This window comes from Fringilla coelebs, assembly GCF_963513975.1.
Source record: "Fringilla coelebs genome assembly, chromosome: 14".
In the NCBI taxonomy this organism is placed as follows: Eukaryota; Metazoa; Chordata; class Aves; order Passeriformes; family Fringillidae; genus Fringilla; species Fringilla coelebs.
The window spans coordinates 19,302,549-19,329,679 of record NC_140040.1 but is presented as its reverse complement, the minus strand read 5'-3'; the positions used below and the strand labels follow the sequence as shown (position 1 = coordinate 19,329,679).

At 48.2% G+C, this 27,131-nt stretch overlaps 1 protein-coding gene across 2 annotated transcripts in view; it reads left to right on the top strand.

Annotated features, from left to right (window-relative positions):
• WTIP (WT1 interacting protein) overlaps positions 1–27,131 on the top strand; it is an 84,035-nt gene that overhangs the window by 8,051 nt on the left and 48,853 nt on the right. For both annotated transcript variants that reach the window (XR_014616508.1, XM_084215418.1), the window contains exon 2: positions 21,777–21,878. Coding sequence is in view for 1 of the 2 variants with exons in the window: in XM_084215418.1 (XP_084071544.1) it covers positions 21,777–21,878 (102 nt within the window). In the remaining variant the exon portion in view is untranslated. The remainder of the gene's footprint in view (positions 1–21,776; positions 21,879–27,131) is intronic.

Below are 27,131 nucleotides of genomic sequence, written 5' to 3'. Positions count from 1 at the left end.
TGATTTTTTTTTCCAGTGGAAAAGGTCCCTGAAGTTGTATAATTTTTACATCTAAAATGTGTAAATGGTACAAGTTTGTGTGCTGCCACTGATGGCTTCATGGCAGCTGAAATCCTTAATATTCACAGCTAATGAATTAGGATGCAAGTGGCTCTTAGCTTTGTGGATATTGGGTGCTTAGAAAACACTCTCAAAGGAAGAGAATTTGCCTAAACCAAAAGTGATTATTTTTTAAAAATGCTAAAATGATTATTAAGAATTGCCCCAAACTTGGCAAAGTAATTTTCAGGTATGTAATAGGACTGTTCAGCAATGGAAAGAAAATAAACTGACAGTGATAAGCCAGGTAGTTTTACTAAGATCAGAACATTTATGCTTGTATATAGTAGGCTCTACACTTGGCCTTCTACCTGCATCACATGCCCCAGATATCTCAGGACAGCCCTTCACTGTGTGCTGGCAGAGTCTGGTGGTATAATTGTTAAATAGTTAATTTGACTGTTCAATAATTTCCTGTTCTGTGGCTGGAGACACCGAGTGTGTTAGGGTGTGATGTGGTGGTTGATATCTGTGCCCATCCTGGACAAAGTGAGAGGGATGGGGATGTGTGAAATACAGCCAAGCTGAAGCAGACAGAAGGATGGGGTGCAGGAATGTGTCTGTAAGGTTTGTGATGGGTTTGGAAGGGCTCACTTTGGAGGGCTGTGCTCAGCTGCCTGAAGGGTTCAGGTCCTGACAGGACCATCCTGCCTGGGGCTGGGATGTGGCAGTGCCTGGAGCTGCTCCAGGGCTGTGACAGCTCCTGGGGCTGGCTGCAGGACTCCTCTGGCTTATTAACCTCCAGCTCTGAACAAAATTAGCAAATGTGCCAATGATCAACCAATAAATGTGCTGTTTGGCTGACTTTTATGGGACTTTTCAATGTGCCTGTGTGGGTGCTTTCTCTGGAAGTGGCTTTTCTGCCTTTTTTTTTTTCCAGTGGAGCAGATAGCTCCATTCTGTGGTATGTGTCATCTCTTCTTGTTAACCCCACTGGGCTGCTCTGGCTCCCTGTCAGCATAGCCTTGCTTGTTACTGTGCTGAGACTGAGCACAAAAAGCAGCCAAGCAAGTCCTGTATCTCTTCCAGCTGGAGTATTTCACGTTGTCTGAAACTTCATTCCTTGTTTTTGGAGCAGTTTTTACTAAATCTCTAAAATCACATTTATGGTTCCAGCAAACTTGTAAGAAAAGGCCTGTCCCTGATGAAGGGACAAGCCCTGCACCCCGAGCACAAACACTCATTAATGCTCAGCTGAGACCTCCTGTGCACACAGTGTGGAGGGGCTTGCACGGGGACTCTGCTGGGGGTGAGGATTTATTTTATATACAGGGTGATGTACGTGTTATTTATTTTATATATAGGGTGATGTACGTGTTATTTATTTTATATATAGTGTTATATGTGTTAGGTTTTATATATAGGGTTATATATGTGTTGTTTATTTTATATATAGGGTTATATGTGTCAGGTTTCATATATAGGGTTATATATGTGTTATTTCTTTTATATAGAGGCTTATATGTGTTAGGTTTCATATATGGGGTTATAGATGTGTTATTTATTTAATATATAGGGTTATATATGTGTTATTTATTTTATATATAAGGTTATATGTGTTAGGTTTTATATATAGGGTTATAGATGTGTTATTTATTTAATATATAGGGTTATATATGTCAGGTTTCATATATAGGGTTATATATGTGTTATTTTATATATAGGGTTACATATGCATTATTTATTATATGTGTAGGGTTATATAAGTGTTATTTCTTATATATATAGGGTTATCTATGTGTTACTTATATATAGGGTTATATATGTGTTGTTTATTTAATATATAGGGTTATATGTGTTAGGTTTATATATAGGGTTATCTATGTGTTACTTATATATAGGGTTATATATGTGTTGTTTATTTAATATATAGGGTTATATGTGTGTTATTTCTTATACATATAGGGTTACCTATGTGTTAGGTTTTATATATATAGGGTTATATATATGTTATTTATTTTATATATAGGGTTGTATGTGTTATTTATTTTATATATAGGGTTATATATGTGTTGTTTATTTAATATATAGGGTTATATGTGTTAGGTTTTATATATAGGGTTATATAGGTGTTATTTTAGAAATAGGGTAATATATGCATTATTTATTATATGTAGGGTTATATATGTGTTATTTCTTATATATATAGGGTTACCTATGTGTTAGGTTTTATATATATATAGGGTTATATATATGTTATTTATTTTATATATAGGGTTGTATGTGTTATTTATTTTATATATAGGGTTATATATGTATTATTTATGATATACATAGGATTATATATGTGTTGTTTATTTTATATTTAGGGTTATATACACATATATTATTATCTATAGGGTGACAGTGAAGTGCCTTTGGTGCCCTGTGAGGGTGGATGTGTGTTTGGGAGTGAACAGGGTGCAGTGGTGGAGTGTCAGTATCAGAGGTTGTCATGAAGAAGGGAGTGCATCAAATGGACAACCAGGAGGCATTTCACAGGTTAAAAAAGGTCACATCTCGTGTGTGATATTGCTCTTTTAAGAATTTGGCTGAACAAAGGTTGCTTCAGTTCAGAATGTATTTATAGATTTTTGGAAAAGTAGATGGCTGTTGTGGAAGAACTGCTAAGGACTTTCATTGTTTCCCAGCCATCCAAAAATTTATTTAATTGGTGAACTGTTTCACTGCTGACACCTCAGAACTCCTGGAAAGAGAAAACAAGATGTTTTCTTCCTTTAATGTGGTCACTTGAAAAAAATAGAAAATTTCAAAGTTAAAATAAAGAGAAACAAAAAGCCATTCCTAAATGCAGTTTGACAGTTGTGCATGTTTAGATGCTCCAGCTGGCTTGGATCATATTTCCTGTGGTCTGTGGAGAGCCTGTGGCCTCTCCCAGGCATGGGAAATACCCTTTTGTTCTGGTGGTCGTGGCACAAACTTTTCTCTGTGCTGCAGCTCATCCCCAGGGGTGCAGGGATGCAGCTCCTGGGCTGTGTGGTCCTGGTGGGGCTGGGTCAGGGGCTGGGGAGGGACAGTTCAGGGGTGTCCCAAATCCCAGTGCCACCAATCTGAAGCTCCTTTTTGTGTGTGTCTCTGGCAGGGGCAGAACTGCAGCATCTGTGGGTTGGAAACCTCTGGAATGAAGGGGTCTCTGTCCAGGGGGGAGAGGGATGATAGTGACTGTGATAAATCATGGGCTTGGCTGAACTGAACAGGAAGGGCTCTGCTGCTGTGGCTGTTCTGCTCTCTTGCCCTTGTGGATGTGACATTGCCTTCAGCAGTGGTAGAGCAGGATCTTGGTTTTCTGTGTTTTGCTGGTGTGAAATTCCTGCTAAATCCATTTGTTTTGGTCAAATGCTGAATGACTGGAAAATAATCACTGACGGAGTGGTTCTGAGCAAGGGGATGTAGCTATGATATTTTCTGAAAAATCTTTTCCTTAGGATTTTTTCTCCTGAGACACTGAAAAGCCTCAAGAACAAACATAAACAATGATTGTTTGCTGCTGTGGGATGCAACAGGTGGATCTGGGATTGGTCTCAGGTGGTTGTTTCTAATTAATGGCCAATCCCAGTCCAGCTGTCCAGACTGTCTTGGTCAGAGACAAACCTTTGTTATTCATTCCTTTTCTATTCTCAGCCAGCATGCTGATGAAATCCTTCCTTCTATTCTTTCAGTGTAGTTTTAATATATTATATATCATAAAATAATAAATCAAGCCTTCTGAAACATGGAGTCAACATTCTCGTCTCTTCCCTCGTCCTGGGACCCCTGTGAACACCGTCACAAGGGGACAGTGAATAAACTTTGTCACTTCCCCCTGGTTTCCCCTGCTCACAGAGGTGTGTGGACCTGGCCCCGTGCTGCTCCTGCTGCTCTGCCTGTTCTTGTCACCAGCATGAAATGCAGCAGGATCAGACCCTGTCTGTGCATGCTCTCACCTGTCCCTTCCCTTCTCTCCACAGCGCTGCTGGTTCAAAGGGAATGTTGATTTTTGGCTTTGTTTCAAGAAAAAGGGAAGAAGCAAAAGATACTGGAGTGCAATCTCAGCTAAGGCAAGGCAGCTGCATAGCAGGCAGTGGACAGAGCTGTAATGGGTAAAATCTTGGGTTCTCTGTGTTCCTCTGTGCTGTTAACCTTGAGCATCCCAGATGTAGGTGCATTCTCAGGTGTAGGTGGGGCAAACTGGCAATTCCTCAGGGAGCAAGGCAGAGGTTTTGATGAATGGCAATAACTGTTGCAGCTCTGTTTTGTTTTGTTTTGTTTTTGCCAGGCAGTTATGTGAAAATTTTCTGCCGTTGGTGGGTCGCCCATTTTTAATCAAAGCCATGTTTCCCAAATCTAAACACTCAATAGAAAACAGACCTGCACACCAATCAAGTGTGTTAGAGTCCATATTTGGAGCTGGTTTCAGAAATAACCATGTAATTTTTTTGAAGTGTATGTCAGTAGCTGGTTGTCTTGCAAAGTCTCTTGGCCTGCTGTACCTGTTCCTGGCTGGAGCAGGGCTGGGCTCTGGCAGTGCAGCCCTGCAAAGCTGCAGTGGTGCACAGCAAGTGCTGCACTGGCTGTGCTGGAAGCCCCCCATGACTTGGGTGCAGACCTTTGTGGCTCAGCTCAGGGGGGATAAAAACCCTCAAGACATCTCAAAATAAAATTCATGCGAGGTATTTAGAATTTTTGCAGCTTTATTTAGAAGATGGAGCACATCTGATAAACCCAGTGCTGCCTCATGAGTGACAGTCCTGGTGAGGTCACGGGTGGCATGATGGACTTGTTCCTGACAGCTGGGAGTCATCTGGAGCTGTTTTCATTGCAGCACAGAGACCAGGCAGTGAGGAGATTCACACTGCTTTTCCCTGGCTGTGTTGGTCTGCCTGGCCCCTGCACCTCCCAGCCATGCCCACCATGGAGGGGTCCCAGGTGTCCCTGATTTCTGCTGGGGCTGCAGAACCTGGTACTGTGACAGGTAAATGCTTGTGTCACAGTCTGCAGGAAATTGTGCCTGAGCAGGTGGAGTCAGTGCTGTGGGACAGGCTGGGATGCTCTGTGTGACCCCTTGGCTCGTACCCAGTCACGTCTGGGCACAGAGTTCCCGGATTGCTCTGCTCTCAGCTGGGGTGGAGCACGAGGGGATGGGTGTGTGGAGGCTGTGTCCAGGTGTGAGCTGTGCATCCTCTGCTCTTCCTCTTGTCACCTTCTGCCCAGGACAGGGGTCCTTAAAGGAGTCCAGAGCTAAGGCTGGAGAGGAGGTACAGCTCAGCTCCAGGCACAGTCAGGGCTGATGCACATGAACTGCAGTTGTTCATGTTCTAGGGATCCCCCTGGTGCTGCCTGTGCTTGTTGAGGTGCTGGGGCTCTGAGGACTCTTGCCTATTTATTCCTTTGGTTGCTTTTTTCTTTTTTTACAGCAAAATCAAAGGTCCAGCCTGTTTTTACTTAATGTCTTTCTATGAAATGTTGGCAGTCACCAGGTGCCAGATTCAGATGCTGTTTCACAAACAATTAGAAAAAAGCATGTTTTGCTTTGCTGGAGGGAGAATCTCCCAGTCTTTCCATGTGTTGGTTTTGAGGGAGACACTCCTGTTGAGGGTGGTGGGAGTGACAGTGCTGGGGGGGTTCATGGAGAGTGGGGCAGCCACACCAGCAACACCTGCAGCTGGTCCCTGCCCAGTTCAGAGAGAGGGAAGAACTCAAATCCACAGCATTTTGTTTTATTTCTATTGCTATATTCTAAAACTCTAAGTTTTCTACCATGTGATGTTACACTTCTATTTAAACTGCACACCCATTATCTCAGTTCTGTTATTCCATTTTGGAAGCCTTCTCCACAGCCTCAGGTCAAATGCAGTGTTCTCTTGGGGGTCAGTGCCTGGCAGCACAGAAAGTCTGAAATTCTCAGTAGCCAGGGTTCCAGCAGGTTTGGGCCTGGGGCTTTGAGCCCAGCATGGATGAGGTTTGCCCCTTGCAGGAGTTTCTGGCAGAGTGCAGATGTGGCAATTCACTCACAAATCCCACATTGCCTGAGAGCAGTGGGGTAATTCCACATGGGGTGGAATTACTGGAGTGCCAGACCACACCTTTTAAAAAAGGGAAACCCAAGAAACCTCCCTGACCTATTAAGAAAATGTATAAAGAGAAGGGATGGCTTGGGTTAGGCTGGAGCAGCCTTGCATGCTGTGTAAGAGCACAGTGATGGTGGCTTTTTTGGGAAAAGGCTTTCCCAGCCCCTCTTTCCCACCTGGGAGGAATCCAGGCTGGTGAAGAACCAGCCCAGAGAGAGGTGATCCACAGAGCCCGCCCCAAAGGAAACACTCTGAAGTTGTGCCAAGTGCAGACTTGCAAATCAGCTTCCTGGTGTGCCAAGTGTGTGAAGCTCTGCTTTTCCCTGCTTCCCACCCTGTTCCCACCTCCAGGGGCTTTGTCTGACTTCCCCACGGGGGTGGCAGGAGGGAGCAGGAGCAGCTCAAACCCATGGCCCTGGCTGGACACCTCATCTCACCCTGTCTGACTTCTGTAACTCACCAGAGGGAAGCAAATGAACCCACAAAACAAAACCCCTGAGCTGAAGGACAAATCCTGGACTCCTTTGTGGCAGAGCTTCCTTTGAAATCACTGGGTGTTTTGCTTGGTTGGACTGGCAGAATTGGAGAACCTGGGGTTAGATTATTGTAAGGTCAGAGAAAAAATGCATTTCAAGTCTGGGGGGGAAGGACTTTGTTTTGTTTTTCTGACAAAGTTCCCCTTGAATAGCGAGCATTGGCTCAGGGCTCTTGTGTGCCCAGCTGGGTCAGTGCCTGCACGGGCAGCTCCCAGCCCTGCTCCAGGTGTCACCTCCTCCAGCTCAGCCCCTGTCCTTGCCAAGGGTGATGTGCACTGGCTGATCCCCGTGGTCAGAGTTCCTCTCTTTGCTCTTTCTGGGGGGGCTGTCCCTGCTTTGGCTCCTGTTTCCTCTCAACATCCAAGTGCAAGGTCTGTGTGGGCTTCTTCAAGGACTTGGCTGCTCTGGTCCTCAAGGTTGCTGTGAACTTTGCTGTGATATTTGAAAGCAGAGAGGAAGAGATATGCAGTGTGTGTGTGGAGGAGCAGCTCTTCAGTGGGCCAGTCCCTCTGGGAGTGCCCACTGCAACTGGCTGCTCACCAGTGTGCACTTGGGGAGATTCTGACTTAATGTTCCCATACAGTGTGGAAAAGGCAAGAGAGAGCTTTGATTTAACAGAAAAGAAAAGAAAAAAAAAAAGAGAGAGGCTGCTGAGAGTTCTGGCAGGTACATGGTAGTATTTGCTTAAGTTTCTGAGAAATGCATTATTTCATTTTTATTATGAAGCTTGTGTCTGTGTATTTGCATCCCACTAAGTGTTTTCTGGGGTTTTGCCATTTCAAGGCAATGTCTGTTGGTCCAGAGCTGCCAGCACCAGGGCTGAGCTGGAAGTGGTATAAACTCACTTGGTTTTTAATTTGAGCCATTTCCATTTTGATCAGGGGCACTGTGAGGGAATGTTGGGTCATGACTCCAGTTTTGCTTGTACATGTTGTAAATTAGATTGGGAGTGCAGCCACCACGCAGTGAGATGAATGAGAGTGTGCCCTTCTCCAGAGACAAGAGCTGCACACCCAGGTGACAGCCATGTGTAAAAAATCTCCCCAAAGAGTGGAGTTAATTCCTGCTTTGAAGGAAGATCTGGGAGCTGGATGTGCTGCTGGTGCAGGCTCAGTTCTTCATGCATCCTTTCCTGCTGGAACACTACTGCTCCCCGCCCAAAAAACAGCTACTAGCCAGAAAAAGCGCCCAAATGTTGTGCACAAGTGTCCAATTAGCCTGCAAATCAATTGCTATTTGGATTTTTTGGACCATGCAGCTTGCAGTTTCTCACCAAGCAGTTGACTTAAGTCAACAAGTAGGTGTTGTCTCGGGGTCTGAATTAAGTAAGACTGACTCCAGGCCCAGTGTTGACCACTGGGGAGCAAACAGTTGTGCTCATCCTGCAGCCCAGGGCAGGGCCCAAGCTTGGAAGCACCAAAAGGAGGGAAGAAGGAGATAAGGAAGCTCTGTGCAGGCTGGAGAGCAGAGATCAGAACAGGTGACAGTCCACCCCAGGAATGAAATCGTTCAGGAGTTCTTCCCTGAGAGAGCTCCAGGATCAGGTCATGAAGAAGTGGTGGCAAGTGTCGTGCAGGGGACAGAGTTTGGAGCCTGGGGACAGCCAGGATTGCAGGGCTGAGCTGGAGGTGCTCCTGCTGCCAGCTGGGAAGGGCTGGGTGCTGGCTGGGATCTCAGCCTGGCTGCAAAGGACGCAGAGCAGCAGCTCCTCCTCGGCCACTGCTGCGGCTGCTGGGCCAGGGAAGGGATGCGTGTTCCTCCCTGCACAGCCATTCCTGCCAGCCTGAGTCACTGCAGGATGAAAGCTGTGGCTCCACCAGCTGAAAACCAATGGGGAACAACCATTTGGAGTGATCTCTTCAGGGTTGGTTTTTATTTTTTTTGCTTTGCTTGAAGAAACGTCTCTCTTGCAGCGGTGGGAGACAACCGGAGATGTTCTGTGACTGGTACCAGAGGGAGGCACAGTCTGCTTTCACTGGGGATCAACAATGATTCCTTCTCCAAGAGGGACAATTAGCTCCTCTGGAGGAATTATAAAATCCTTCATCTGTCAAAGGCACCAGTGGGAGAAGCAGGGGATGTGCAGGCACCAGCTCAGTACCAACTCTGTGCTTCACTCCTAACCTTACAGAGAAAGCACAGTAAAGAATTTCATCATTGAGTTGGTAAAAGCTGCCCTTATTTTCATGGATAAAATTACAGAAGACGTTACATTCATCTGCAAACAAAGGCTCTAGTTTGGTTTTTTTTTAAAGCAGAAATAAATTTTAAAACCCCCAACAACTGAACTAATTCTTTTAGCTAGTTTTCAAAAGATAAGTTTTGTGGGCTGTGTTAGTTGCTTTGTTGGTTTTTTTTCAAGGAAGCATTGAGGAACCCTTTTCTTGGTGAATACAGTGAAAGGAGAGATTCCAAAAGGGCTTTTGTGCAATTAAGGGAATGTTTGCATTAGGTTGTGCTGCAGTGATTTAACACATGAGAAGGAAAAATCCCAACTGAGTGATTTACACGTGGATCTCGAACGTTTTGATCAAAGGTCAGACTCAGAAATGCATTTATGCTTATTTTTAACTCCAAAGAGAATCCAGTGGGGAGTTAAATCTCTAAGTAGGCATTTAATGTGTAAATATTCACAGGTAGCTCTTTACTTAGCCATGTCATTTTGCTGTGAGTTTAGACAGGGCCAGATTTACTTGGAAGCTGAAGTCCAGACTCTCCAGTACCCACAACAGGGGAGAGCATTTCTGTGGACTGAACTGATTTGAATATTTCATATATAAATTCTGCTTTTTACTGGCTGACAGGAGTTCTAAAGTAGGTTGGGAGAAGTGAACAGGGGTCAGGAAAGCTGGCTGATTTTTCAAGGCTTGCAGTCCCCAGGTTCAGGAATGGTCCATCCTGACTTGCAGAAAGTGGCAAGAGGCCTGCATGGGTGAGCAGGGGGTTCTGGAGAAAGAAAGGGAAAGGATTTGTGTGATGTGTGAGGGGTGGAAGCAGGAACAGCTGACCTGGGGGAACATCAGGAGACACAAGGCTCGTCTGGAGCTGGCCCTGGTGAAAGACAGGGAGGTCAGGAAGGGCTTCTGCAAATATGTGAGAGAAAGGCAGACCAGGGAAAGCGTGGGCAGAGGTGCTGGGTTGGCCTTCTGTGATGAAAATCCTGGGGAATTAGGGGAGAGCAGTGGTGCTTGAGCTCAGCTTTAGTAAGGCTTGTGATGCTGTCACCCATAGCATCCCTCTGGACAGACTGGTGAAGTGAGAGGGACTGAAAAGTGGCTGAGCTCAGGGTGACCAGCAGGATGAGGCTGAGTTGGAGCAGTCACTCGTGGTGTATTGTGGTGGTCACAGGGGTCCCAGGATGAGGGAAGAGATGAGAATCTTGACTTCAGAAGGCTGATTTATTATTTTATGATATATATTATATTAAAAGAAAATTATATACTAAAAGAATAGAAGAAAGGATTTCATGAGAAGGCTAGCAAAGGAAGGGAAAAGAATGTGTGCTGGGAGCCTGTGGGGAGCTCAGCTCTCACCCAGGCTCCCCAGCACAGCCCCTCCAGTGCCCCCTGCCCAGCACAGCCCCTGCAGTGCCCCCTGCCCAGCACAGCCCCTCCAGTGCCACTTCTCAGGATCTCAGGGCATTGAGGAACCTAAAAGGGCACCAAACAACTGCCACACACTTCATAATCAGATGTGAGTTATCCTTTCTTGCTTTTGGCATGATCCTAGTGGGAGCCCCTGCTTTGATACTGCTGCCATTGCATGGAGCTCTCCAAGGACAGGTCACAGGCAGCAGCTGAGGTGGAAAGGGTGGCCTCTCTTCACCACTCCTCTCTTTTGCTGAGTGTTTTAATTAAAACCAGATAGAGGAAAATCTCTCACAGTGTTTCCAATTTTTAGTGGTTTCACCTGCTGTTGAAAATTGCATCAAGACAGAATGGTAAAGGGATGATGCAAAGAGGACTGAATGCTCCTTTTAGTGGCTATGAATAGAGCTTCTCATATCAGTTAAGTGTTGACTTATAATTATGAAAAGATTATAGGTTTCTGTTATTTTTTAGCCAGTCCTTTAACACATAAATTAACTAACATTTCATCACTTCATGTACCCTTTCAAAATGGAGGAGGGAGGTTTGGCTGATGAAATTCATAAGATCACATTTATTTGGAGATGTTTACTGTAACTAACAAAGTGAAAAATTACCCTTTTCTATATGGTCACTCTTTCCCTGGTTATGTAGTTCTTGATGAGGTGATTTTTGCTGTTTTTCTAGAAAGACTTTTAAAAAATAATTGTACCAGGGGAATTTGCTCTTCAACTGTGCTTCAGTTGTATTTTTGTAACAGCTGCTAGAAATTCAGCCACAACTCCTTTGCTGTCTCATGACTGTGGGTGGTGGAGCTGATGAGTTACTAAATAAGAGATGTTTGGGTGTTGGGGTGCCAGGAGTGGGAGGGAAGAGAATCTCGTGTCTTGCTCCTCACTTGGGCTGGGGTCTGGCACTGAGCTTCCAGGAAACAGAGTCCATCTCCCAAAATCCCTCCTAAAGAGAGGCTGCCTGTCTGTCCTCCATGGGGATGGTGGGCAGGGGGAGGCACCCAGGGCAGTTCTGGGCACTCCTGTGATGTGTGCTTGGGTCCTGCAGTGCTGGAGCTGCTCTGGGAGGCCAAGGCTCAGTGCTGTGCACAGGGATCAGGAGCAAAGAGAAATCCTTTCCACAGGAGCCACTGGGGCCAGGGGGGCTTCCCTGCCTGCATCTCAGTGCCAAGTGCTCTTGCAGGAGTGCTCTCTACCAGCAGCACTTCGCTGGGGGGGTGCAGGTCTCTCTGCAGGGCTTTGGCTGTGACAAGAGCAGGTGATGCCAAACCCTGCTGCAGGTGGGGGCTGCCAGGTGCTCTCCAGGCTCATTCAGTGTCTTGGATCTTTGTCCCTCAGTGCTCAGGTTTTGCAGAGCAGCCAGGCACGTGTGTCACTGGTCTGTCTGGGAGAACAGAAAAGGTGGGTGGCAAAAATAAAGTGTGCTTTGAGACACAGTCTGCCAGCTCTGCTGCTGGTTTGTCACTGGCTGGGAGAGAGCCTAAGCAGGTTCAACATGTGCTTCTTAGCTGGGTGTTGTGACCATACCCTTTTCATACCTTTTTTGTCAGACAAAACTAGCACTGTGTGTTTCTTTCTTTCTTTTTTTTTTTCCCTCCCCAATTTCTGCTCTTTTATACCCACTTTGCTCCTGTTTCAAGATGTCAAGATGACAGTCTAGGTGAAAGTAGGGGAGAGGGATGGTCCTGGGTGTAATATTTGTGCATTTCTGGATCATTCATTGATACTATTTGGATGTGGATCAAGTGTGTTCACATTTGTGTCCAATTAGCCAGACAGACCACATTCCCTGGAGTTCATTCCAGCTGCTGGAGAGCAGACTGCTACCTGATCCAGGACTGACAACACCTGATCCAGCAAAAAGTCAAAGCAGCCCTGACAGAAGATCCCTGACCTAGCAGAGATCCCACCAAGATGAAGTCAGTACTTTACACTGGGTGACATCTTTTTCTTGTTGTAAAGCTGGGTTTGTTCAGGTGCTGGATTTGTTCAGGTGCTGGATTTGTTCAGGTGCTGGATTTGTTCAGGTGCTGGAACGTGGCCTCCTGTGCTGCTGCCGTGTCAGTGGAAGGTTCAGTGTCAGTCAGAGGGAGAGCTGTCCACTCCTGTCCACTCCTGCAGGTCTGGGTGGTGCTGGGGGGAGCCAGTCCCTGAAGGTGAGAATGGAGCTCAGATTTGCCCTCTTGCAGGAATCATTGCAGACAGGAGTCTGACAAAAGCCTGGAGCAGCCCCTTGCCCACCTTGGGGCAGCCTTGGGGAGCAGCTGAGCACATGGGCAGCGTGCTGATTTTCTAACTTTTACTTTCCCCCCCCCAGCTGAATTCACAGGCAGGAAATGAGCCCACATCTACAGCATTTAATGCTGCTGTTTCCCAAAGGTAGAGGAGGCAAAATTAGAATATCCTGTTTACATGTCGTTCAAGCTGTGTTTGACCAGCTGTCCCAAGGGTTTCCAACTTGCAGGATCAGGACAGGCTTTTCTTACAGTCTGAGCATCTTCCTGTGTGAGTGGAGGAGTGTGGCTGTGTGCCCTGAGCACCTCCCAGCTCAGAGGGGACAGCTTTTCACTGTCACCAGCCTGGGGAAGCTGAGGCTCGCCAGGTCCTTCAGGGCTGGAGGTGGGAGAATCCTATGGCAAATTACTTTCTGAAATGGTTGTTCCTCTACCTTACAGGAAGGCACATTCCTCCTCCTGATGTCCTCAAAGCATCCTTGAGTCACTGGACTTGAAATGTCTGAGAAAGAAATGGTTCAGAGGGCTGAGGTGACAGATTTTTGAGTGTCACTTCCAGCTTTTTTCAAGTGAATAGTTCAGGCTTTCTAACGATTACCTTGGTATAATACCCACCTAGAGCATGTTTGTGTTTGTGCTTCTGGGCATGCAGCAGGACCTTGCTGGGGCAGGTGTGACCTGTGAGAGGTGTCAGCACCTGTGTGGGGTGGCTGCTGGCCCTGGGGGGCTGGGAGCTGCTCGGTTTGTGGCAGGGGGGTTACGTAATTCCCTGCCTTTTCCAGACTGTCATGCTCCTGCTGGAAACAGACAGTTATCTAAGAAAATAGCAAAGTGCACCTGGAAACTTTTAGACTAGTCTCCTTGTTTAATCATGAAGCCATTTGAAAGGGGAAGGCAGCTGTAATGTATGAGCTTTTTCTGCCATATATTAGAGTGATGACTCATCTGCAGCGTCAGGGAATGCAAGGAGCAGTCTCCAGGCTGCTCTGTGCAGCTGAGCTCTGACATCTCTAAGTTCAGGGTATTTGGGCTGCACTGTTCCTCCTTTCAGTATCATTGCAGACATTTCTGTAAGCTGAAGTATTTAAATTGATTCTGTCTTTTCCATGTCATCTCAGAAGTTTTTGGTTTTTTTTTGTCTGAAGACCACAGAGGTGTCAGTGGCTCACATTTAATATAGAAAAGAGCCAAGACAGAAACTAAAGGGGACTAAGAACATCAAAACTGGAAAAGGGGGCTGGTACAGTAGTTTTGAACACTGTCACTTACATAGAAAAATATCTGCAATATGTAGATAAATGTACTATTACAGGAAGGAAAGACAGTGGCCATATGAGCTCTAAATATTTAGTTTATTGTTTATTTGCTGTAATAAAACTGTCTCAACGTCTGTAAACCTGTCACTGGAAAATAAAACTTGATAAAAACTTAAATAAAACATAAAAGGTCTACAGTCTGACCTTGCATTGTGCCAAAGCCTGAAGTAATGGCATGGGCAAGCATCTCTCCCCAGAGCTCAGGTGATCCCCAGCTGGTTTAACCAGCAACTGGTATAAATTGCAGTATCCAAGGTAATTAAAAAAACAAGTACAAGTTTTTTGCAAAATCTCTTCCATCCCCCTCTGAAGTGCCACTTCCTCTGTTGCCCACGGTGTTGGATGTGCAGTGTGAAGGTCAGTTTGAGTGTAGAGCTGGGCTGAACACCCCTGGTGCTTCACACCAGCCCCCTAACAGGGAATTTGCCCGGTTTGGCTGGAGGTGTTTGATGAGCCTGGAGTGCTGCAGGAGCCTGGCTCAGTCCTGCTGGGTGTGCTGGGCTCGCTGAGCTCTGGCTGTGCTGCTGTCTCCTCCTCTGCCAGCAGCTGGACCTGCTCCAGTTTTTGGCCATAGCCTCTCCTCCTCTGCTGGAAATCCAGCCCTCCTCAGCTGGCTGCACTGTAAATGTGATTGCACTCTCTGTGCTCTGGCAGAGCCAGTGTGGGCTGAGCTGAAGGGTCTGCCTGGCTGGAGGAGGGCTCATGTCCACAGCAGGACAGGAAAGGCTGATTTACAGGTTTTCCCTCCAAGTTACTCATTCCCAGTGATGCCCTCCCCAGCTGGGGGGACAATCCCAGTCATCTCAAGGTACTTTTAGAAATGGAATTTTTTTCTGTCTTTATTTTTGCTTTGGTGCTGAAGTTATTTGCAGGTCCCCTTGTGCTGTGATTGTCAATGTGAGCGTGAGCCTTGAGCAGTCAGCTGAGCTCTGAGTCCCAGGCAAAGCAGCCCAAGGTTGCACAGCCAGGGGAGCTCCTCTGTCTTCTGCTTCAGTGCCTCAGTGGCAAAAGATTTTTCTATAAATGCCAGATAAGTATGAATTACCCTGGAACTGCCATGCACTGGCTGCAGGCAGAGCAATGAATGAATATTTTAAGCAAGCAGCAGTGTGGGCACGGAGGGGCTCATGCTGTGGCTCAGAGGGGGCTCTGCAGACCCTGGCAGTCATTTCATGCCTCAGAGCAGCAATTTCACATTCTGGGGGAAGCAATAAGCATTTGCTGTGCTGGCTTTGGGCTTTCCCTGCGGGATGGGTGCTCGACTTCAGCAGCAGCAAAACCCCTCTGGTTTGCAGGGCTGAGAGTGGCTCCCGTGGCCTCTCCCCTCTGTGCTGCTGGCCTGGAGCTGGCTTCATTCTCCAGCACAGACATGTCCTGGCCTCAGAGCTGCTGAGACAGGGAGGGTGGCATTTGTGACCTGTTTCTGTGGCCCTCTGTGCTCCCAAGCCCTTGCCCATCAGCTCACCCTGCGTGTGAAACCCAGGAGGGTTGAGGATGGAGCAGGACAGGCAGCACCTGTGGCTGCTCTCAGGTGAGCAGGAGGGGCTGAGTGAGTCCTGCTGGCAGTGCTCATCCCTCAGGCAGGTGGGGCTTGGCTCCTGTGCTCTGAGCAGCGCTGGCATTCCTGGAACTGCTCCCAGCGCCTTCCTTTGTGGCCGTGACCTCTCCCAGCTGCTTTGTCCCACACGAGCCTTGTTAAGCAACAGGCAGAGTGGAGGTAATGAAAGGTTTTCCAGAACCTAGAGCTTTGCTTCTGCAAAACTGCCAGTGAGTGTGAACTTTGCTGCACTTGTAACCAACCATAAATTATTGCAAATTTTTATTTTTCTGAGTAAAGTTCTGCACCTGCATCCCTCCCGTGTATTAATTGAGTGAAGCCTCCTGTAGCAGGCAGGCACTGAAGTGATGGAGATCTTTTTAAGTCAGCAGATGCATATCTCAAGGGCCTAAATAGTTAATTTATTATTCCTTGAAGACGAAAGTAAGGTTGGGGGCAATCTCAACAAGGTTTAACAGTGGCAACAAGAAGTTTCACAGTCCACAGGCTGCTTCTTGCCTTTGCTGAAGCTGTGATTTGTGTTAGGTGCTGTGCTCCTGCAGTGTGGTGCACTCCAGCACAGCCTCAGCAGGAGCTCCTGGGGACTTCAGGCTGGAGCTGGGGCTGTGGTGGGGTCAGCTCCTCATGGGTGTTGGGGTGCCAGGTGTGGATGGGCTGGGGCTTGGCAGGAGAGCCTAAAACATTTACCTGAGCATTTCTCACTTTTCTCAGCCCGTAATTTTCAACCTTAATTCAAGCTGTGGTGTGCCCTGCTCTTCCCTGGGGCAGAGGCAGTGCTGGTAGCTCAGCCAGGCATTCCCTCCATCATTCCTAGCACAGCGTGTTGCTGCTGAGCATGTCCAGGTATTTATTTATAACTTGTGTGTACCAGATTTCCTGTTAGATACTGAATCCTTGTGAGGGTTGTAATCCATGTGCGAGATTTCTGGCAGGTAGCAGATGGAAGCCCTGCAGTGAGAGCTGCCCAGGGTGGGAGGCTGGGCGGGTTCCCTGGGCTCTGCCCCTGCAGGTGCCTCGTGTCTCCTCCCTGTGCCTGCCTGGGGCTGACGTGTGTGTAGGAAGATCCCTCCTCCTGTGGCTGTTGGAAGGAAAGGAGCATTTTTCTCCCCTGAAGTCAGCCCTTGGATCCGAGCTGCCCAGGTGCTGCAGCAGCAGGGGCACGGCTGCCCGGGCTCGGGGCGGCTCTGGGGCTCCCCTGCTCACCTGGCTTCTCAGCAGAGCACATCCTGCAGGACAGCAGGACTGTGTGGGACACAGGCTGTAGGCAGTGTGGGAGCACCTCCCTGGCCAGGAGTGCCTGCAGGGTCTGACACAGCCCCTCCACAGCCCTCTGCTCTTGCAGCTCTCGCTGCAGTTTGGCTTCTGCTTTGGAGCTGAGGCTTCCCTCCTTGTTTGCCCTCCCTGCTCCATGGCAGTGGGTGTCCATTTCCCTGCCCCTGTGCCGTGGCTGGTGTGCAGAATCTTGTGTGGGGCTTGTGCAGAGATGGTTTTCCTGTCTGAGAGAAGAAAAGGGGATTTTGCAGTGGCCCAGCGTGATGTTCATCCGCCCTTTTCCCAGCACTGCAGAGGCAGGGAGGGAGTCATCTGTGCCATGTGTTAGCTGTTAATTTTAGCTTTACCATAACTCCTGATGACAGGGCTTGGTTGTTTCCTGCTGTAGGCAGCATGTAGCAGTTATCCTGGAGATATGGTGGGGCTGCAGAGCAGTGAAGCTGCAGCTCATCCCTGGGCCGTGGGGCTCGCTCTGGATTCTCCCAGCTCACACAGCAGCTGCAGCTCAGAGAACACGTGGTACCATTTCTCTTGCATTTGTGCTAAACCTTTTAGGTTACACCAGGATGGCTTCAGGCACAGGCTGAATTCCACCTGTGTCTGAGCTCACAGCTTGGCCCAAAGGTGCTTAAATATCTGCCATGATATACATGGCATTTATCAGGATTTTTCCCTAATTCTGGCTGCCTGGTGAGGTCTGTATGAAGTAGCAGCCTGTGCTGGCATGGCCAAAAGAGCATTACTGGATCTGATGTACAAGTCCCAAACTGAACTTCTTGTAATGCACAGGCTACTACAGGGAACTCTTACAAGCACCAGCAGGCTGAAAAATAGGTTGTTGCTGATACCTCTGTAATTATAATGCATTGCATTTGGTCCTGGGTCTGGAGCAAAGTCCCTGAACGCATCAAGGTCCCAGTGGGATGTGCTGTGCTGTGTGAGCTCCCCAGGAGCCGTGCCTCTGGTGCTGTGCAGGGCTGGAGCCTTGCCTGCCTTGTGTCCAGAGATGATGCTCTCACTGATGTGCCAGCTCAGCCAAGTGGGCTGGTTAAAGGTGTGGGGAGCACTGGTTAAAGATGTGCTGGAGTCCAGCAGGGAGTCTCTGGGAGCTCCTGCTCCTTCAGGACCATTTCTGTTGATGTTCCTTTGCTGTGCTCCACGGAGGGTTTGTTCAGTCTCTGCTCTGTTTGGTTCAACCCTCTGGGAGGGTGTGAACCTCCCTCCACCCCAGCCAGGGCTGCTGTGGCACTGTGCTCCTGCCTCAGCCAGCCTTCATGGCAACTGTGAGTAAATGCAACATCTTGTCATGTATTTTCTGGGCAGAGACACCAGATCTGTATTAGAGCTGATGACCTGGGCAGAAACATAGCAGCTGCTGTGTTAAAGATCTGGGGCACAGCTGACTGCTCAGAATCGAGCTGTCTGGAGGGGCAAGGAATCACATAAAGGCAGAAGTTGCTCTGAAGTCATGTCAAGGGAAGTGTCAGAAACCAGACATGGTTGCTCTGCAACAGAACATTCTTCATAGGTGGTTTAACAAGCCTTGGAATTAAATCTGGGGAGGGGGGAAAAGTGATGTAGCTGTTATGTCAGGGCTTCACAAGCCCACAGTGTGCAGTCTGGGCTGGGACTGGTGGAAAAGCAGAGCTGAGCAGCCATGTAATCAGGGCTTCTCCTTGGCAGTTATGAGCTCACACTAAACTCACACTGCAGCTGCATATATGTTTTCCAAAATACACTTTTGGAATTTTACATACACTTTTTTAGTATGCTAATCATCTCTGTGGTCATTCCTTCCTGGAGTTAATGACTACTCTGTTGGAGAAAACAAGTTAACAAACTGACAGCTGCCCCTAACAAATCACTTGCTTGGAGAGGCCAGTGCAAGTTTAGCATCCACAATAAATCCTTCTTTTGCTTCTGATGGTTCAGTGCAGCAATGTCAAAGAAATGAGGCAATAACTTGCATTTGTCAAAGCAGTTTGGACTGTAGTGGATTTGTGCACTAGAGCCCAGAGACAGAATTGCCAGAGTTACAGACTGTGGGTTCCTGCCCTTCTTTGAAAAGCTTTAAGCCTAGATGGGAAAACGTAGTTGAGTTGGCATAAGTGCCCAGGGAGCTGGGGGGCTCTGAAGGGGCTTCCTCTGTCCCCACAGCCAAGAGAGAACCGAGATTGGGGTGGGCTGTGGTGCTGAGGTGGCACCAGCTTGAACCAGGTGTGACCCCGGGGCTGTGCAGCCCCTCCTGGTCCCTGCCCAGCCTGGGATGTGCTGGGACAGAGAGCAGGAACTGGGCTCTGTGCTGCTGCCAGGAGTGAGGAATTCCTGCAGCTGCTGGCTCACCTCTGCCAGGCACAGTGCCCACAGTAATCAACACCCACCTCTGATCAGTTAACCTTTAACTCATGGGAAATAGAGGATGTTGTCCATAACATTTGGTTACAAATAAATGAATAGACTTGGCAGCCTTGGACGAGGCAACAAATGTTCTGAAATTCCCATTTCTTGTGTCAGGGCTGAGCTCACCCAAGGACTGGCATTTTCTTTACAAGTTTGCAATAAACTGATGGATCTGGATGACAGGTTGTCTCACTAGGTTTAGCTTGGGTAGCTGTTAATCTTATAGTTTTTGCTTCCCTAAATTATGAGATCAGGTTTAAGATTTTAAAAAATATTAATGAGTGTATTGAATTTTGAAATTTATCATTTCATTTGACAGATAGTCTAAAATGACAACATTGTGCCAGAATGTTGAGCTAGCTAAATGAACAGCTAATCTCCCTTCATGACATGAAATGAGGGAGTTGAAGGTATAAACAGCAATAAAACCTGTGATTTAATGAATGGTCTTTCCACTTCAGTATTGGAATTTGTAGTACAGGCAAACTGCTTTTTTTAAACTTGCCAGTATCTCAATTAATCTGCTCCCCCTCCACAGCTCATACTGATGCCTGTGTTGATGCTGCTCTGAACTGAAGCCGTTCAGTTTTGGAAAGGGTGTGTTGCACTGGGCTGGCATGGCCAGGTTCAGGTGCTGGGGCGGCTCTGTGAGAAGCTGCCAGAAGCTTCCCCTGTGTCCAGCAGAGCCAATTCCAGCCAGCTCCAGGACAGACCCACCCCTGGCCAAGGCTGGGCCCCTCAGGGACAGCAGCAGCACCTCTGGGGACACTTGGGAAGGGGGAGGAAATGCCCTGGAACTGCAGCTGGCTGAGAGCAGGGAGGGTGTGCGAGAGGAGCAGCTCTGCAGAGCCCAGGGCAGGGCAGCAGGGGCAGGAGCTGCTCCAGGGGCTGCAGCTGAGGCTCCCCCGAGCCCGGGGGCAGCCCAGGGAGAGGCAGCTGTGCCCCCCAGCCCTGGGCTCCAGCAGGGAGCAGAGATCCATCCCTGCAGCCCTGGGCTCCAGCAGGGATCACAGATCCATCCCTGCAGCCCTGGGCTCCAGCAGGGATCACGGATCCATCCCTGCAGCCCTGGGCTCCAGCAGGGATCACAGATCCATCCCTGCAGCCCTGGGCTCCAGCAGGGAGCAGAGATCCATCCCTGCAGCCCTGGGCTCCAGCAGGGATCACAGATCCATCCCTGCAGCCCTGGGCTCCAGCAGGGAGCACAGATCCATCCCTGCAGCCCTGGGCTCCAGCAGGGAGCAGAGATCCATCCCTGCAGCCCCCACACAGGAGCAGGGGGTGCCTGAAGGAGGCTCTGACCCCGGGAACTCCACACTGGAGCAGCTCCTGAAGGACTGACTGCACCCATGGAAGGACCAGGCTGCAGCAGCTCCTGAAGGACTGCAGCCTGTGGAAGCTCTCACACTGTTCATGGAAGTTCATGGAAGGATGTCTCCCAGGAGAAGAGAGGGATGCCTCTTCATGATACACTTATCTTCCCCCACAGAACTTGCATTTTTATTTTGCATATAATTACTAAGAATGTGCACAGCAGGGGAGAATTCTGGAAGATAAAAGCCTGGTTTTGTAATTCTGCAATTCCTGGTTTCTTAGGTGTATTAGCAGTTTTGTTGGTGCCAATGATTCATGCCAAGCTTGTGTATGCACCTGTAGAAATAGAAGAACACAGCAGTTTCTTTAGAGTTGTTTGAAGCAAAAAAAAAGCTTTGTTTTTATTTTTTACTGTAGTATTTAAAAGATATCACCAGCCATGTCCTGATGGACTGTCCTGCTAGGACTGAATAGAGACTTATGGACATCTCAGAGAAACTTAAATGTCAGTAGTCCCAGTTGTGTGACAGGACATGGATTCCCCAGAGTTTAAGTTCTTCTTCATAGGGATACAAAACTACAGTGATCCTTGAATTAATTCCCTTCCTTGGTTTGAATTTAGAGAGGTTATGCATAGGTAGAAATAAATGCACAGGCAAAAGACTCCCAAGAAAAAAAAAAAAAAACAAAAAAAACCACAAAACTTTGAGGAAATAGCTTTAAATACTCCTCAGAACCAAACCATCCCCCCAAAACCCCCTTTGCAGAGCTTACTGAAATTTCAGCCCTGGGACCAGAAGGAAGGCAGAGGCTTTGCTGCTGGGGGTGTAAGGTGCCGGGTTGTGCTGATGAGGTTCCATCCTCTGTTCACAGGGAATGAAACAATTCCCAGATGTGACTGACAGATCCATTTTCCCAGTGGCTTTCACTGCAGGGCTTGGTGTTGTGTTTGTGGAGAGGGCCATGGAGAAATCTTTTGGGCTTGGGCTGCATTGTGGTTTTATCAGTGGTTGTTGGATGTCATGTGGTGGAGCACTTTGTTGTGAAGGTCTCACTGAGTTATTTCTTGGGCTGGCAGAGCTGTTTGCAGAGTGTGTGGATTCCTCTCTCCTTTCTGGCTGCACCTGCCTCCTCTGGGTTTCTGTCTGCAGCCAGCCTCAGCCTCCCTGCATTGAAACACCAGCAGAGGCTCAGCCCCCCTTAATTTTGGGTTGATTTCCATGCATTTGTTTCATTGCAGCCTCCTGCTGCTCTCTTGGGTACTTGAGTCTATTCAGAGTGAGGAGCTCATTGATATAGGGTATCAATGGTGGGGGTCTCCTGAGCGTTGTGAACTAACATCCTGGAGCTGTTCTTAGGAGCTGTGGAGGATTTTAACTCTGATTCTCTTTCTGCTTTGTAGGTATTTGTATAAAATGTGGAAAAGGTGTATATGGAGCGAGCCAGGCTTGCCAAGCAATGGGCAACCTCTATCATACCAACTGCTTCACCTGCTGCTCTTGTGGTAAGTCACATCTGCTGTGCCCTCCTTCTGTGGCTTCCTCAACAACCAGTGTGCAAAGTGAGACCTCACCCTGCCTGCTTCCCCAGGCACAATTCCCACACAGGGCTCCAGCTTCAGAAGTTGGTTTTTATTTGCCATCTGTAAGTGCTCAGTGGTGTTTTCCTAAGCAGCAGCCCAGAAAAGTAGTGTTTGGTTGTTTGAAGGGCTGCATTTACAAGATGGCTTCAACCTGGCTGTTAGAAGCACTATGTGCTTTAAATCACTTGTGTTTATGGAACTGTAATGTGCATGTATCGTTTTTATAGAAGAAAAAAAGGTAAAATCTGTTTGGCCAAAGCCATATTTTTGTCACTTTCTATTTGCAAATGCAAGTCCAGTCAGGCATGTGTATTTGTCATTTCTGTGTATGCACAGTGGTCAAAAATTGTTCACTTATGGTTGATTGTGACAAGAACAAATAGAAACGGTGTGTTGAAATGTCTTATGCTATTACAAGATTTTATTTTTGTGGGGGAGAACTAGACAATAAATCACTGTTTCCTTCTTGCTGTTCTCAGGACCTTTTTCGGGTTCCCTTTTAATCTGAAAGAGATGTTTCTGTGTGTGATTTGGGGAGGTCCTGGCTTTGCCAGGAGAAATGGAAAATTCAGGGCAGCATTTTCAGAAGTGTGCCTTAAATCAGGCATTATGAACTTAAGTTGGAGATTTCCTCAGTGTCTTGTCTGCAACTGCTGAGAGCTCACAAATTCCCACCAAGCTCAAGGGAAGTGTGAGAGCTCAATTTTCAGGAGTCAGGTGATTTTTCTTGTTTTATGCACGCATCTAGTGAGGTTCCTTATATATGAAAATATTTGCCTGGATTTTGAAGATCTTGTTATGATACAGATACACAGCAAAAGATTTATTCTGAACAGAATGTGCTGAACAGAGATTGTTTCAAAAAAGATTAATTAAGGATTAGAAAAAGAGTAAAATATTATTGGCATAGAACCAAATCAGTTGATAATCAGAAGAACAGTGTAAAGTTCACTTCTGGCAGGAGAAGTGTTGTCTTTTCTCCTGAGGTTTGTACTGATAAATATTGGTTTAAAGAAACCTTCAACCTGAATGTAGAATTTAGTGACTTTCCTAAATGACTCTGGACCATTACCAGCTGCAGGGCTGAACTCCTCTCAGAGCCTCAGGGATTGCTCATGACTTTTCTTGGGTCTGACAGTGAGTTAGCTGTTTTGCTGGCTCCCAAAGTGAGCAGCATCCTGCTTAGCAGAGGATTACAAAATAGGATATCAGATAATGTCTATCCACAGCATTAACCCAACCTAATTGCATGGGTGAATTCCAGCTTCCTCTCTGGGGCAGAAATGTTGTTTTTAAGTACTCAGGCTGCATGTTTGCTACCATGGGGTGCTGTGTGCAGGTCACTGTTCCTTACAAAAATGCATTAGGGACAAGAAGTGTATTTCAACAGCAAACTGCAAACACAACTCAATTATTTAAACACATAACAAGCTTTTCTGACTGCTCTGGAGAGGTGTGTGTGGCCAGTGCTCACCTACCACGGGGCAGCTTGAGACATGTCCACTGGAGGCATTGTCTGCCCCACCCTTGGGTGCCCTGGAATTTGGTGATTCAGGCGCTTCCCGTGAGTCACCCCAGCACGGGGAGATGCTCCATGTTGTCTTCTGAGCCTCTCACTGTGCTGCTCTGGCCTGGAGACCCCACCAGGACAGTGGGAAGGGCTTGGATTTCCTCCTGTTGGCAGCCTCTGGCACAGCCCTGTTTGGGCACTGGAGGGGCTCAGGGCAGCAGAGCTCAGCTCAAGGGTGAGTCCAGAGCTGAGCTTTTCCTCTCAGCTCAGCTCTGAGCCAGGATCAACATGAGCCAGCTGGGAGGAGGCTGTTGCATTAACTCTTTCATTTCTCAGTGTGTTTTGGGCTGTGCAACCCCTGGAAAGCCCAGAGTGGTTTAGTACAGTGCCAGGAGAGCCAGACCCTGGGAGCAAGGTGTGCAGGTCCTGTCTGTGGGAGCTGCACCCTTGAGAATGCTGAAAGGGCTTTGCAGGAGCTCAGGGGCAAGCAACCAAACAGAGACTTCTCACAGGAGTGCAGTTTATGACCAGGGAGTTCATTTTGTGACATTGCTGGGACCTGTGTGAGAATCCTGAGCTGTGCCCACCTGGTGCCCACCTTTAAATGGATGAGAGTAACAAGAGAGGGCCCAGAAGAACTTAAATAGATGATTAAAGGCTGGAGAAAAGCTAATCATGAGAGCTCAGTGTATTCTGGGTATCTGAAATTGTGGGAGGGTCATGTGGCTGGAGCTTGTGAGTACATGAACCATAAAACAGCATTAGAAAGTGGTCTCATATGTACTAGAGACAAACACAAGAGAAATCTTTCCTGGAGGCTGAAATTACACAATTCAAATAGGAAATCAAAGACAGTTTTTCTGCAATGAGGATGATTAAGTGCTGGGACAAAACAGCAAGAGAAGTGGCAGATTCTCTATTCTTTTTTGTTTTCAAATTAAGACCAAATGTCCCTTTGGAGAATGTTTTAAGTTGAGCCAAGCTTTAGGTAATTGGGTGATCAATAATGATCTTTGTTAGGCAAGGGGTCACAGCACAAACTGGTGCTCCTTCTGAGCCTTTGACAGCAGAGGAGAGAATTCCATTGGTTCTCTCTGCCTGAACCTGTGTCCATGCTGTAGTTCCTGTGTGTGTTTATGTGGTGGTTGGCCCTGGCTGGACACCAAGTGCCCACCAAAGCCACTCAATCCCTGCCTTCCTCAGCTGGATGGGGAGAGGAGAGATAAGGAAATGCTGTGAGTCAGGATAAGGGCAGGGACAGCTCCAAAAAATCTATGAACAACCAAATCAGAGTAGGATAATGGCAAATGAAAACTAAATCTTTAAACAGCTTCTCCTCGCCCCTCCTTTGTTCCTGGGTTTAACTTTACTCCCAGCTTTCTCCACCTCTCCCTGAGTGCTGCAGGGGATGGGGAGTGGGGGCTGTGCTCAGCTCATCCCAGGCTGTCTCTGCTGCTCCTTCCTCCCCAGGGAAGGGCTCCTCACATCTTCCTGTGCTCCAGTGTGGGGTCCCTCGCGCAGGGGACAGTGAGCTCCTTGAGCTTCTGCAGGCTGAGAGCTTCCCATGGGTGCAGTCAGTCCTTCAGGAGCTGCTCCAGCCTGGTCCTTCCATGGGTGCAGTCAGTCCTTCAGGAGCTGCTCCAGCCTGGTCCTTCCATGGGTGCAGTCAGTCCTTCAGGAGCTGCTCCAGTGTGGAGTTCCCGGGGTCAGAGCCTCCTTCAGGCACCCCCTGCTCCTGTGTGGGGGCTGCAGGGATGGATCTGTGATCCCTGCTGGAGCCCAGGGCTGCAGGGATGGATCTCTGCTCCCTGCTGGAGCCCAGAGCTGCAGGGATGGATCTGTGATCCCTGCTGGAGCCCGGGGCTGCAGGGATGGATCTGTGATCCCTGCTGGAGCCCAGAGCTGCAGGGATGGATCTGTGATCCCTGCTGGAGCCCAGGGCTGCAGGGATGGATCTGTGATCCCTGCTGGAGCCCAGGGCTGCAGGGATGGATCTGTGATCCCTGCTGGAGCCCAGGGCTGCAGGGATGGATCTCTGCTCCCTGCTGGAGCCCAGGGCTGGGGGGCACAGCTGCCTCTCCCTGGGCTGCCCCCCGGGCTCGGGGGAGCCTCAGCTCCAGCCCCTGGAGCAGCTCCTGCCCCTGCTGCCCTGCCCTGGGCTCTGCAGAGCTGCTCCTCTCGCACACCCTCCCTGCTCTCAGCCAGCTGCAGTTCCAGGGCATTTCCTCCCCCTTCCCAAGTGTCCCCAGAGGTGCTGCTGCTGTCCCTGAGGGGCCCAGCCTTGGCCAGGGGTGGGTCTGTCCTGGAGCTGGCTGGAATTGGCTCTGCTGGACACAGGGGAAGCTTCTGGAGCTTCTCACAGAGCCCCCCAGCACCTAAACCTGGCCATGCCACCACAACACAAATTGCAAGTGTGAGAATACGAGCACAGAATTGCCTGTCCTTTTTTTTTAGTCTTTTTTCCCCTCAAATAACAAGAATGATCCAAGCTCATCTCCAGCAGTTTTCAGTTTTACTTTCAACTGAATGGTTGTAGGAAATAAAAGGCAATAACCAAAGAAAAATAATTCTGCACCTGAAGATATCTGATTTAGATAAGGGCTCAATACATAACCAGCTACAATTAAAAAATAAATAAAATAATATTTCAAACCCTTGGGAAAAGTTGTGGTTTGGAGACCACTCAGGCTGAAATGTGATAATGAATGATGGAGCCTCCAAGGCCTCATTTCATCACTTGGCAGTGAATGTTTTCAACTCAGCAAAGACAAGTGCAGTTGTACAGAGAAGTGGAAATTCTGCCTGAGTCAGAGTCCTTTCTTAGGCACTTCTTTGAGCTTGCCTTCATTTTCAGTGCCAGGTGCCATCTGTCAGGCTGTCCTGGTTGAAGCGGGCAGCGTGTGCCAGGACAGGCTTTCCTGAGCCTTCCCAGGAGCTCCCAGAGTCCTTTCCCACTCAAACTGCTGCCTTGAGAGGCTGCCCTGGAACAGAGCCTGAACAGAGCTAAAGAATAAAATAGGGATTTATTAAAGGATCTCCTCCATGGGTCCACCCTGGGCAGCACCAGAGCCCAGCCAGGGCTGCACCCAAGATGAACCAAAATGGCCCCAAAATGCCCGGCCGGGCACGGGGTCTCTCCCTGGGATCAGCTCTGCTCCATTTGCACCTTGCAGTTCATTGTCCTATCCCAGCTTCAGCCCCTGCAGTCCCACCCTGCTTGTTTTTCTCTCTCCAGCCCACGGGGTTTGTGCTCCTGGGCTGAGATTTGGGTCATTTGTCCTTGGTGCCCAGCTGGAGCAGGAATTGTTTTGTCTCCCTGCTCTGTGCACAGAGCTCACCATCCCCTGGTATGCAGCTCAGAGTTACACACTAAAGCAGCACAGAGTCTGAAAAATATAAAAGCTAAACCTGAGGCATCACCACCATTGTTTGTCACATCATTGCTGGGGGGTTTGTGTTGCTTGTAATTCAGAGGAAACCCAAAGCCAGACTCTCAGCCATGGGCACATCTGTGGGGGCTCCAGCAGTGCAGAGGTGTAAGGATGGAATGGGGGTTTTTGGGGTCTCCTGCAGTGAAGGTGGTTCCCTCTTTGAGGACATGGATGTGGAAAGATGAGAAAGTATTTCAGGTACACAGTAAGTAAACAGGAGACTTCTGTCCCCTC